Here is a 14026-nt window from a genome sequence, read left to right on the forward strand (position 1 = left end):
CAAAACAAACAGTATGTCAGATTATAGCCAAACAAATATATACCTATATACAGATTGGAACAGTGCCACAGTATGGAGAATACCAGCATGTGTATAAAATTTTTTATTTATTAATAAACACATAAATAAGCACATATAACCCTTACACGTGTTTTCCAGGTAACATCACAAAACCATTTTACAGTAACGCCACAAAAAAAAAAAATCCTGCTCAAGATGCCAGCTCAAAAGGGCATCACCTCCTTGGTTTTGGGCAATATTGAAACCACGCAGGTTAAGTATGATTTGTACAGTTATTTGGGAGTGGATTTTCACGTATCTAGCTCTGGCTGGTTCAGTGCTATGCTGGTTGAAGCCACAGGTATACTGTTTGAATGGGTACAGGACCTGATTAGTCCTCAGACTACATAATACATTGTTGCTAAACCAAAAACCTGAGATATGCTCTTTGAAATTTTTATTAAAAGGTGCTGATAAATTCAATGCTCTGTTATCTTCCTATTTAGATTAACATTTTGCACCACATCTTCCACTCCAAACAGACTTGGTGGCAAATTTATGTTTTACTTCAGTTTATTACAATTCTCTATGAATCATTAAAGACACCTCAGAGTCACCACTTTGGTGGACAAGCCAAGGAGAGACAAAATCAACTCAGGATAACGTTGCCTTTTAAATGAGGCTATGAAGCCACTTCAACAGTGATGACTTCACACTTTCCAGTATCTTGATCTGTGCAGGTAACATGTAAGGATCCATCCCTAGGGAAAAAAAAAAAAGAAAAAAAAGGTATATTTAGGACCATCTCATTTAGTATGTTATTATATGTTCTACAGAGAATAAATAGTAGTCTTCATGCAGAAGAATGGAAGCCAAATAAGCATCAAAATATCCACGGAATAACGTATTTATGAAATTACTGTGTTCAGTACTTGGATACTTCTCCATTAAAGCATGCATTTTCTCCACGTATGATGGAACAGACTCAGGAACATGTTTACGTTATTAGTATAACTAAGTTAATTTAATGCAGGATCAGAAATACAGTATGTAGTAATATTCAAAATAATTACATTAAGAACTCAGCCTAATGGGAACCAACAGATAAGTGCATCTTCTCAAATCACAATAACTCTTATAGACTACTGCTTTTTAAATACCGAGGATCTTCTTAAAGAGAAAAGCCTTCATTTTAAAAAAAGATAACACTGAATCCTACTTCACCTACGCATGCAAGTCACGCTTAAGATTCAGACAGAAATAGGAAGCATTCTAGTAAACTTTCACTGCTCTGTGCATTACCAAAACCCTTAAAATAATGAAGTTTTCTGTGCCTCACAGTTGCATGTAAATAGCTGAAAAGATTTTTCTCACTAATGCTAAGAGCAAATTTCTGCATGGCTAAGGAGGTATTTAAAAGTTAAGATTATTAATACAGAATTAATAAACCTGACAGCTAACTTAAGAAAATGAAAGTATTTTGTATTCAAATAGCATGTAGGGATTTAGTTTCTCAGCAACATCTAGACAACTTTCTCATTAGTTTGAAAAACAGTAAGAATTCCAGTACAGTCCTCAGAAGACAAACATGTTTTGATTACTTGGAATTCCACCGTTATCTTTGTAAACTACTTTGACTATTTCACATAAGCCAAAGTGGCCAACCATAAGACCAAGGGAAGTCTGAGAAATCACTTCTATGTCAATTCCATCCCACCTCTCCTACCACAACCATATGACACTTTGTATTTTCCCTGTAAAAAACAGGTAGTTCTGTAAAAAGTAGATTTATAAAACCGGATTTCCTATGGCATTGTTTTTTATGCTTAACAACCCTGACTCTAAAATGAAAAGGCCACAGGTCTTTTTCATAAATGCAGCATTGTAAGTCCTTCAGGGATTCATTAGTATTCATCAGCAACTAATAAAAGGATGATTTAACTTCAGTTATTCAGAAGTGTGTGCATTCTGCAGAACTACCTGCTGCTCTCAAGCATGGTTAAACTGATCAGCAGCTCTCAAGTTGCTAGAAGTCATCTACACAACTGTGTTAGGTTTTATTTCCATAGCAATCAAAGAACGCAGGCACGGAAAGCGCTGCCTTAAAAAAAACAAACAAACAAACCCCACACATTCCTCGCATTCTTACAGAATTTGCCCCAGCTAGGGCAGAGCCCAGTAAGTAAGGAAATGCTGAAATTTCTTAACACGAAACTAAACTTTCTCTAAGAAGTGTGAAGCAGCAAGTTAAACATCAGAACAAGAAATATGATAAGTACCTTTTCATAGTGAGAACAGTTAATATGTCATGTAGGCCATCCTCCTTTTTATCTAAATCCTGGAGTACAATCTGTTTAACAGAGAAAGATTTTACAATCCTTTTTTAAAATCCTTACACAGCAGTCTAATGAAAAAAGTGATATGCATGATAATTAGTACATGCACTAGCAACACCGTTACCTCGAGCAGTTTTATTTCTGAAGTGCTGGTGATCTATGTACTACTGGAACACCTGGTTATGGGCTCTTGTCCCAGATGAGCTGCACCACAGTAGTGCCAATACATCAAAGTCAGACAAGTATTTAGAAACTCAGGAGGGAAATTTCTTTAAAGATGCTTCAGTAATTCATAACACATTTGTAGAATAACATTTAAGGACAATTTTTAGACAGATGAATTCAATTCTGATTTTTTTTTTTTTTTTTACATAAGGTTCTGGTAAGTGTGGTTGGTTCTTTTTTTTTTTTTTTTTCCCAGATCCACTTAATTTCCAAGTAGTTCACATTAAATCTTGCACGTGCAGACACTCACCTGTGCAAATTTGTTTTCTTCATTCATAGGACCTTTTCCTAATGACTCGTACAGCTCAAGGCACACAGAAGACGTGTTTCCAGGAGCATGCAGGGTATGCTGTCTTCGAGCTGGTAGCGGTGTCCCTGATGGAAATAGCACTGTGAATTTGTCAGCCCCTGACTCGTCTACTCCCTTTAAAAAGAAAGAACAAATTCACGCCTTTCTAAGTACTTCAGTGAGCTAGATGCTTTGTAACAGTGCTCCATGAGCAAAGAAATCCAAGATTCACTCCTTCTGCTGTATTTACCATAATAGCAATTCAAGAAAAATCCCTGAAATTTCTCTAAGTGAAAAAAATCCAGCAGTGACGAGGAAATGGCAATTAAGGAAATAACAAAGATGCAATCCATCCCCCTTTGAGTCAATAGGAGTTTCTCCAACGATTTGGATAAATCTAAATGGCCACTTAAAGCTAATTAGCGTATTAAAACAATACTATTTCTTTAATATCAAAGCCTAAGCGGTTCTATGTATTCATTATAGTATTTTCAAAGGCTAAACAAATTTTTAGCCTTACCTTATAAAGAATATCTTTGGCAGAACACTCAATAAAGAATGCATCTTCTTCTAATGATGGATTCTCTTTCCCTAGCAGAATCCCTGCCTCTATTGCTGCACCAATAGGAATAACTTCATCGGGAGGAATTGAACTCAGAAGTTCCACGTTTGGGAAAATGTCTTTGATCAGTTGCTGTAGCTTTGGGATTCGAGCAGACCCACCACACAGAACTACCTGAAAAACAAAAGAATGCTTTCAAACCTCGCTTCAGAAGATAAGAAAAGGCTACAACCTGCAAAATGGAAGTGTAAACCCCTCTGGGATATTTTAGCACCTGTATCTGTAAGTCACCTAGTCGAACCTCCTGCTCAGAACACATCCAGTTACAATAGGCAGCTCTACAAATACAACTTCCAAAACCCCTGCCAGCCCTTTTTTCAGCGTTTGATAACCCTCACACTAAAAATTCTTCTCCTCGTTCCTCATGTTAAAACTAGATCTTAAAATCAAGCTAATTCACACTTTTCTTAGCATAAAGCATAGCTTAAGAGCTGTAGAATTAGGTTATTTTTAATACATTTAAAACATAAAACAAAACCCACACCATTAAGGCCTGAGCAGACAGCACCTTTAAAAATATTTCCACGAGAAAACAGAAGACACTTATTGAACAGTGGCTTAGAATGCTTTATTATCCTACAACTGTAATTTGGATGTGACACAGCTTTGGTGGTAACACTAATTAGGAGTCTGAAATAGCATCCAGTATCATTACAAGTGCCAGTTCACCTTCGCTGCAGAATTCATGCACCAATTCCACAAGCAGTACGTAGAGCAGTATTTACCACAGACTGGTGCACAGGAATTTAGATGAAGTCACTTTTGTACCAAACAGAAAGAGACATTTGAAGCAACCAGTTATATTTACTACTTTAATCACCATTTTTGGCTTTAAAGTTTGGCATCTAATGTGTTCCTAAGTTTAAGCTACCAAGGAGGAATGAAGGGAGGAGGAACACAGACACCAAGCAGACAGTAAGTATCTTGTTCAGCTTGTAAGACCGAGCTGAAACTCAGGAATTCTTCAAGTGTCAGCCAACCCAATCCAAAACTCAGTGAGGGCAAACAAACTTCTGAATATTAAAGAAAGTACTCCTCAGCTCTACCAAAAGTTACACTAACACACCAAATGGGACAAATCCTCTACCATTTCCTCAATTTACATCAGTAAATGCCATCATTGACTAATTTTACCTTAGTCCAAATAACCTCCAAATAACCTTGATTCTATATACACTGTTGCATTTAAGCCAAAAATGCTTGAACACATTCAGAAATAATCTCAGTCCAAGGAAAACAACCCTCCAAATGTTCTTGTAGAGCTATAAAGCATCGCACAGACAAGTGATTTCTATTATTACCTTATTAATATCATCAGCCGTAAATCCAACTTGCTGCAAGAGCTTTTTAATTGCTTCTACACACTTAGTAAAAAGTGAGGAACAGATAAGTTCAAACCTGGCCCTAAAGGGGGAAAAAAAAAAAAGTCATCCATTAGACAAACCCAGAACAGAAGAACAATCATGTTTAGAACATACTTTGTTTCTCTAACTATACCTCATATTGAGATTTTTTTTAAGCAATCAAGAAAATTTATTTCCCAACTATTAATCTCAAGTAAGTGATTTATGTTGTGCAAGTATCTCTGCTATTGATTGCATCACTAACATGGAATGCAGATTTTTTTCTTCGTGCATTCTTGGGAAAAACACAAAGTTTTCACATCTGAGTCAAAACAATAAAGAAGCAAAAAGTCCCTCATCTTTAAAACAGACACATCAAAACGCACCTCTTGAAGTTTCAGAGGCAAGTCAAGCTGCTTCCTGATTTACATGGAGGAATAGTTACTTAATCAAATTAAAAGAAAACGTGCTTGCTTCAGGCTCTTTCAAGCCTGAAGACAAAAGTTACTCTGCACAACTGCAGTAAGTCAAATTCCTTATCTCAGCTGAACCAAACAAGCTCCACAGTAGAGCTTCTCACACTTGCAGGCATACTATGCCTTACTTCACCAGATCCAACTGCAGCAACAGCACAAAACAATTTTATTTTGCTAAATTCTACTGGTGACAGGAGGAACAACTGAAGTTTAATTAAATACTTCAAAAAGAGTTAATCCTGACAGAGAAAAGAGACTTAAGAGCAGGACACAGCACTATAAACAAAAAGACAAAAAACATTTTTCCACTCCACCTGTCAAAGACAGACACTAAGACATACCTGACTATCATTTTGGAGCTCATTTGGATGAAAGAGCCCCAAACCCTCTTTTGTAAGAAAAAATGCAGCAACAACAACAATAATGGGAGGCACAGGAGAAAGCACCTTGATTAATTACACAGTTTATTTCCCTTTCATCAACTAGACTCCAAAGATGGGGTCTCCGTGGACCTTTTCAGAGTGTCTCTCTTAACCATTTACAAGAATACCTTTAGTGTTTCTCTCAACTACTACAGATCATGCATTAACAGAAATAACATGAAAGAAAGCTCAAAAAAGCAAGTTGGCCTTCCGGCATCACCAAAAATCAAAGCTTATTAAAATCCTAAACACAAACTAAAAAAAACTTAAAGCTTACTTCTATGTAACATGAGTAGCCTCAAGATTTGTTTTACCTGGACACATTACAATCAAAATCCAATCCGTCATACAGTGAATCTACAAAACAGTTTGCACTTCCCAAGGTTGATAACGAGTGCTTTGCAACGTCAGCGCTGTTCATTAGCTTCATCATAGCCCTGGGATTTCCTCTAATATCGTGCTTACAAGACCTACATTTAAAAAAGAAAAGCCTATTTAGAAAGGCAGGCATTTGAGTGGTAACACTTTCTGAAAGAAAAAAATGAGTTTAAGGTATTAACATGTTTCTGTAGACATTTTAATGTTACCTACAATGACATTACGGGAAGTTGACAGAGAATAAGAGCACGTGTTTCAAGTTCAACTGAAGAACACTGAGTAGAGGCACTGCTGGGAACTCAAGTATTAATGCTTATCATACAGATTTAAGTTTCTGAACTGGTTTTTGGCTGAACGGATCCTGGAAGTGACGGGAAGAAACAGCAAGAAGAGGCCTACAAGTTAAACAATTTTAATCATATTACTGTAAGAAATAGAACACTGAACACTAGACATGTTGAAAGAGTCTATTTCATCCAAAGTCTCCTTCTGTAATACCATGTAGTTGACCATGACAGGGAAAAAAAGAGCTAGATCTAATGCTAGTACGTTTGAGTGCAGTTTTGTTTGTTGTAGGACAGGACACACAGGCTCCAGCTTGATGAAGCTGGCCAGTCCACGGTCCTTCATGTCAACAAGAAAAAACAAAACCCACAGAAGTGAATTCCCCTCCCTCCAAACACAACCACTTCTGTGACTGAAAACAATAGAATAATGCCTACATCACTTAAAACAGTTCATAGCCGAGCCCTCACAGCTCACCCCAACCCAACTATTTCCCCAACTCCCCCAGCAGCTGACTGTTCCTTTCGTATCTTTATCTGAGTCGTTTTGCTCAGACAGCCCACCAGTTCCGCCAAACTAGCATTAATTTAAAAGATGTTGAGATGTAGAGCTGAGTGAGATGGTTTAGTGGAGGACTGGTTAGTGTTAGGTCAGAGGTTGGACTCGGTGATCCTGGAGGTCTCTTCCAACCTAGATGATTCTGTGATTCTGTGAATTCTTTTCTATAAGCAACCATCACATGTGATGTTCTTGTCCCAACAACATACTTGGAATTCAGAACCTACCTCTGGAACTCAGATGCTAAGTGTTGTGCTAGAGCTTCTGTGAAGCACACTCCACCAATGCTGTCGTCTGTGTTAGTAGCCAGCACGCGGTATATTCCGCTGTTTACTTCTATCACCGTGATAGAAAGCGACGTGCCACCAAGCTTATAGACCAACACATTGCTGCCAAAGGAAAAAAAAGCAGTATTAACAAGTCGTATAAAATTATGCTTCCTTTGACACACTTTCTGAGATGACCATCACCAAATAATATATTGCAAGGTTTTATCAGTTTGGTCCAGTGAATTTGATTTGAGCAGTTTGGATTTAGCATGTCTTGTTATCACTGACTAGTGACCATGTTCCCTAAAGAAGTCACTGTCATACAGCCAGAGTTAGCCCATGTTTATCCTACAACATAACACCAAGGTCTGCTTAAGAAGTTTACATTTTTCCTCGAGCCAATCAGCTCATTAAAAAGCAAGATACAAACTGGGGACAAAACTTTAAGACAATTTCTTACAAAATAGAATAAAGGAGTTAATTAAAAGTCACAGATTTATAACCTTTAAATTTCTATTGGCTCTCAGAACAAGAGAAAAGCAGGCTTCAAATCATTAATTTTGTATTGGCTGTTAGGGGAACACATCATTCCCTCGTTTATGATTTCTCTGTGTAGAATGTGCTGTGCTAAACCTCACGCAGATTTAAACTACAGCAGCTTAAATCTAAGGAGTAAGATCTTAGGATTTTACCTTTTCCCAGTGGGTGAATCTTGGCCAATTCCGTAGGCCAGGAGAGCTGCAGATGGTTCGTGGATTAATCTCATAACATTAAATCCAGCAGCTGCAGCTGCTTCCCTGTGATAAGGCATAACAGCATTGCGTTTTACTTTAGTGATTTCACTGTAGTTATTAAGACTTTATCAAAACTAGATATGACATCAATGCAGCACGTGGTTACAGCATGCTATTAACAAAGAGAAGTGACTGGGAAAAGAAAAGCATAATGAAGGTCAGTTGCAACTGCTTTCTTCAGGGAGTTGGATCTGCAGTGTGCTTATGTCAAGGAAAACACTGATGCATCAGACATGCATTCCCCATAAAAACAGCAGAAAAAAAAATCAAGATTAAAAAGCCACCCTCAAGCAAGCTTGGGTAACGCGTCTTCATCTGTGGCTTTAAGTCTCCTCAGTACATTATTTCACCAGATGTCAAATTGATTTGATTCCAAATCAAGTTACCACAGCTCACTTTTAACTTTACATGTTTTCTTGGCACTCAGTGGCCCTGAAACTGCCCTAATAGTTTCCTCCATCCTGAAGTCATTTTGAAACTCGGATGTCAAAGCAGTAGAAAGTTTTATTACGCATACCGCAGATACCCAGAGAGATTGTTTTATGACTAACTTCGAGTGTATTTTAAGTTTTTCATGACAGTTCAACACAACGTCTTCTACATACTGAAAGTAGAGAGAAATGCTGCTATTTATGCACAGCTTTGACTTCTGTTGTGGCAAAAGTCTACTTATGTTTTCACAGAACTGAAGTTCTCCGGCTGCACTTCCAAGCAGAACAGCGGTGTGTATTCAGTACCTGCTCTCTAATAAAGAGTCCTCGATAAAATCAGGTAGCACCATTTAGTTTGGTGAGAAGTGGAGGGAAATTATGGAGGGCTGAAAAATCATTTGCATTTCACTGACAAGGCAGTAGAAATACCACATCTGAGATGACACTATAGACATGACGACAGCAAAGTCCAGCAGAACTCCTGTTGCTCACCTGCCAGGAGGTCTGCTCTAGGCACGGTAAATAACAGAAAAATCTGAATCCTCTTACCCAAGGGCATTTTTCTGATTCTCTCCAAAATCAAACGGGACAGTGATAACAACGTCGTTTACATCTGAACCAATTGCAGACTGAGCAGTTTCTGTCATAAACACAGGCAAAACATATTGATTAAAAGCAAAGTACCAACAGACCACATCTTAAAAATGTGAGGACAAGCTTAGAAATATTATTATTAAATGCTTTTACTTGTTAAGTACCTTTCATTTTACTGAAAATTAGCTTTGCCACATCTTCTGGGTTAATAAGCTTATTATCTATCTCATATTGAAGTTTCCCATTCTTCTCAACTACCTGTAAGCAAAGACAACACACCCTTGTTAGAAGCATAATTTGAACACTAGTGTTTGTTAATAACCTACTTAGTGTCTGTTCAAAGTAATAAAAAAAGGGAGGAGGTTGTAGGTATTTTCTATTTTATCTAGAATACTTTGCATTCTGTGACAAGAAAACATTTCCAAAATGTTTATCAAAGAGCACAAGGAAACCCTGTATTATCCAGACTTCCTTCTGCTATTAAAAAGCTCTCTGTAGTAAAACAGCTCAACTACTTGCTGCTTCTACAATACTGTTCTGAAAATACTTTTAAAAGAATTGTCTTTTATGAATGGCCAAGAGATGCATGTATTTTTTTCTGCTGGACTACATTATGGCAGCAGATCTCCGAACACGGAGTTCTCTACTTTCTAAATAGAGAAAGAAACACGTTCTAGAGGAACACATTCCATACAGCAGCAAACAAACTTCATATTGGGAGAGCCGATTGCTGCAGAACACAACCAGTGTGGCACAAAATGCAAAGTAGCATGGTATAAAATGAGAAGTTATTCTGAGAACAACAAAAAAAATAGCTCATACTCACCGAACATTTGCTTTCTGCAATGTATTTCTGTGCTTGGGGGTCACCAGAGCTGTGAAGACAAAAACAGAACAGCAAGATAAACCATATGCTCCGGGGTAACTGCAGAAATTCATCTTGGTGATGTTGACAGTACACGAAGAAGCTACACTCTAGGCAAGATTCCTCTTTTCACACTGTGGATACATCTATGTGGAAGAAAAGATCACAACGTAATGGTTCCGTCTGCTGCTATCTGTCAAGCACCATTCCCCACGCTAACAACAGCAGAAACACCTGCTAGCTGGTGGAAAGTGACAAAAAAAGAACCCATCACATTTGTTTGTAACCCACCACCCCAAACATTCAGTTATAAAAGACTCTGGTGGCACTTCTGTTGCCTTGACTGAGATCAGGTGACAGCAATAAGCTGCCTGTCCTCTATTTGTGAGAAAAAATGAAGTATCTACCAAGCACTAAGACATGCAGTGGACACGTTCTCATCCACCTGCTTTAGTGGAAGAGCTGGAACACGCAGCCACGTTATCACTAAAATGTTTTGTGGCATCTCTAGTGCCAGACCTAAACCTAAATAAATTCAGGCCTAGAATTCTCTGCATCTCTCCACTTTAAAATTAAACGTTGGGTAAGGAGTTTCAATGATACAATCGATGTTTAAGACCAGGGGAACCACGCTGTTAGCACCAGATTCATTTTACTGCTACTGCTTGACAGCAGAGTGCCTTGGACATTAGTGCTTTGGACACTGAGCAGCTTTCATGGGGAGAACTGCGCTTCTCAGCTTCCCTTCCCCACCTGTGCGCTTACCTTCGCCCCAGAATCTGCTTCACTTTCACTACAGTGCTGGACACGTTCCTTATCCTGCTCTGCTTCGCCGCCAAGCCGACCACCTGAACAAGAAAGAGGCGCTCGGTGAGCCCCACGCGGAGCGGATCCCCCGGGGCACCACGGGGCGGGCCCCCCTCACCTCCCCCTCACCTCCCCCTCACCTCCCCCTCACCTCCTCGCTCTCCGTGAACGCCACCACGGCAGGAGTCACCCGGTCCCCCGCGTCATTGGCCACCACGTCTGCGCGGCCATCCTGCAGGGAGAAATGTCTGTCAGTGCCACCCCGGCACCACCTCCTCCTCCTCCTCCTCCCACCTCCCCTACTACTACCACCTCCTCCTTCTATCACTACTACTACTGCCTCCTCTACTATCATCTCCTCCTTGTATCACTACCTCCCCCTCCTCCATCTCTACTTCCTCCTCCTCCACCACCTCCTCATCCCACCACCTCTACTACTACTACCACCATCTCCTTCTACCACAACTACACCCTCCTCCACCATCCGCTCCGCTACTACCATCTCCTCTTTTTATCACTACTACCTCTTTCTCCCACCACCTCCTCCTCCTCTACTACTAGCATCTCCTCCTTCTACTACCACCACCTCCTCCACATGCCACCTCCTCTACTACTACCACCTCCTCCTCCTTCTACTACCAGTACTTTCGCCTACCACCTCCTTTACTATTCCTACCTCCTCCTCCCCCACCTCCTCTGCTACTACCATCTCCTCCTTTTACTATTCCTACCTCCTCCTCCACCCACCTCCTCCATCTCCACTTCCTCCTCCTCCTCCACCTCCTCCCAGCACCTCCTTCTCCTCCCACCTCCTCTACTACTACCTCCTCCACCTCCTCTACTACTACCTCCTCCACCTCCTCCTCCACCCACCCCCTCCTTCTACTACCACTACTACTTCCTCCTCCACCTCCTCCCTCCACCTCCTCCTTCTATCACTATTACCACCTCCTCCTCCTCCTCCTCCTCCTCCTCCTCCTCCTCCTCCACCACCACCACCACCACCACCTCCACCTCCTCCTCTACTACTACTACTACTACTACTACCACCACCTCCTCCTTCTACTACTCCTTCTACTACTACTACTACTACTTCTACTTCTACTCCTCCTCCTCGCCCTCCCCCCCGCACCTTGTACACAGCGGCACAGGCCGAGGACGCCCCCAGGTGCACGCCGATGGCCGCCATCAGCCCCTTCCTGCTCGCCGCCGCCCCACAATGCCCCGCGCGCCCGCCGCCAGCCAATCCCGCTCCGCGTCTCTCCGCGCGCACCAATCAGCGCCCGCCTCTCATACACGGCTCGCGGCTTCCCCCTCTCCCCTCCCCCGCACGCTCGCGGCGTCGGAGTGACCAATCAGAAAAATCGGGGGGGTGCGCGTCATCGGGCATGGCAACGCGGCAGATTTTGTGCGTGAGGGGCGGGGGGGGGGGCGGGTGAGGGGAGCTCGTCAGGGCCGGGCTTGAGTTTATTTAACCCCAAAATAAAGATTAATGCAGAGAAAGGCGCAGGAAGCTGTTTCCTGCGTGTACAGGCCGGGGGCGGGCGGTATGTGTGTGTATTTTATGCCTTTGGCTTGTCTCAGTGTGTAATTGCAGGCAGTGAAGCACACGAGGCAATATAAATATAGACATTTTTTTACCCAAATATCGTTAATGAGGCGGCGGGGCTGAAGGGCTGCCTCTGCGTGACCTAACCAGCCGTGACCAACATCTGAGCGTAAATCACACCGCGTGAGGACGTTGCGCTGCCATGGAGAAGCCCATCTGCGTTAAAACAGAAGAAATAAAATAAAATAAAAACCAACAAAATGATGTTTAATTAGTGTGCTTTTTAACCCAGCTCGCGGGCTGGGGGACTTGAACGTGGGTCAGAGCCCAACTCCTGCCACCATGCCAAAAGCTGCTCAGGCTCTTGAGAAGACTGAGAGGGGATCTCCTCAATGGTTACAAATACCTGAGGTGTGGCAGACAGAGGGATTTGGCCAACCTCTTTTCAGTACTCCATGGGGACAGGACAAGGGGCAGTGGCCACAAAATGGAGCCCAGGCAGTTCCACACCAACACGCGAAAGAACTTCTTCACAGGGAGGGTGACGGAGCACTGGGACAGGCTGCCCAGGGAGGTTGTGGGGTCTCCTTCTCTGGAGATATTCAAGGCCCGTCTGGACACCTACCTGGGCAGCCTGCTCTAGGGAACCTGCTTTGGCAGGGGAGTTGGACCTGGTGGTCTCTGGAGGTCCCTTCCAGCCCCTACAGTTCTGTGATTCTGCGATTTGGATTTTATTTCCCTCTAAATGCCATGTGGTACTGCCTCACTGTATCACTGAGAAGTAAAAATTAGCCTTATCCTTGTTTTATGTATGGTATGCTGACAGGTCAAGAGAATGATCGTGTAGAGGTTAAAGGAGTTATCAAAACTTCCAAAGGGATTTTGTGTCCCCAGACTGACCCTGGATTTCCTAAGTCACAGGACTATCCCCCGTGCAGTAACCAAGCTTGGGGAAGTCTGACCAAGGGCTACAAGTCCCTGGCTGGAGCTCAGCTTGCAGCAGTCCATGCTCCTGAGTGATCCCAGTGTTGATAAAGGAAACTGGTATGACTGAAAATAATACCTTTAGAGTGTGCCCAAATTGCAGCTCCTTTCTGTTTCCTCTTGTAAACAGAGGAATGGAAAGAGAAGGGTAGAGGTGAGCAGGAGGGACCTGTGGGAACTTGAGAAAGGCATTACAGAAGAAAGCAATGAATGCAAAGGCATCTTTGGCACAGGTAATGGAGGAGGGAGTCGGAGAAGACACACTAAAGATAGGAAGATAATGAAAGACAGAAGCTTCTAGTACAGAAACCTGATTTTTCCTGGCCTTCCCTCAGATCCTAATGCCAGTTGCACCATTTATGCCAACAGATTGGTAATGGGATTAGAACCTGAAATGTATGTATAAGCTGTGTGTCCAAAACTGCCTGTGGCTGCACTACTAACGTCACCTACATGCCTAAGCACATCCAGGGTTGCTTTCCAGACCAGATGTCATGCCGTGGACACAGCAGGACAGACGCACACGAGTTTTGTTTATCTTTAATGAAGCAGTTAATGCTCCTTCCAGCTGTAAGTGAACCTGCATGGAAACTGGAAATGCCTTGGCAGAAGTTTGTGGCAGCCAGCAGTAGATGTTAAGGAGTAAAACGAGCTCCTCTGACTGCTCTTTGTGTGTTTTCTGGTGGCATCCGTAGTTAATGGGGAGCCGTGAGGTTGCTCTGAGCTTGAGTGAGCTGAGAGATGGGGCTAACAACCCGCTCCTAAAGAAAATGAAGGCTGCCCCACTTGTTGTGGCAGT

The 14026-nt window shown here is 41.9% G+C and overlaps 1 protein-coding gene across 2 annotated transcripts; it reads right to left on the reverse strand.

Annotated features, from left to right (window-relative positions):
* Positions 1–90: 90 nt before the first annotated feature.
* Positions 91–11968, reverse strand: HSPA14 (heat shock protein family A (Hsp70) member 14). Of its 2 annotated transcripts, none has more exons than XM_068669990.1 (14): positions 11827–11968; positions 10846–10926; positions 10653–10735; positions 9849–9897; positions 9187–9280; positions 8978–9068; positions 7896–8000; positions 7162–7323; positions 6028–6183; positions 4774–4876; positions 3371–3586; positions 2812–2985; positions 2280–2350; positions 91–761 (listed from the first exon to the last, which is right to left on the reverse strand). In XM_068669990.1, exons 1-14 carry the CDS (start codon positions 11881–11883, stop codon positions 683–685), a joined length of 1521 nt encoding a protein of 506 aa, XP_068526091.1. In that variant the 5' UTR covers positions 11884–11968; the 3' UTR covers positions 91–682. The 2 variants fall into 2 exon arrangements, 1 of the variants encoding a protein (XP_068526091.1); XR_011092122.1 differs by having other exon boundaries at positions 696–761; positions 2812–2936.
* Positions 11969–14026: the final 2058 nt, after the last annotated feature.

Source organism: Anas acuta, chromosome 1 (assembly GCF_963932015.1).
Source record: "Anas acuta chromosome 1, bAnaAcu1.1, whole genome shotgun sequence".
NCBI lineage: Eukaryota > Metazoa > Chordata > Aves > Anseriformes > Anatidae > Anas > Anas acuta.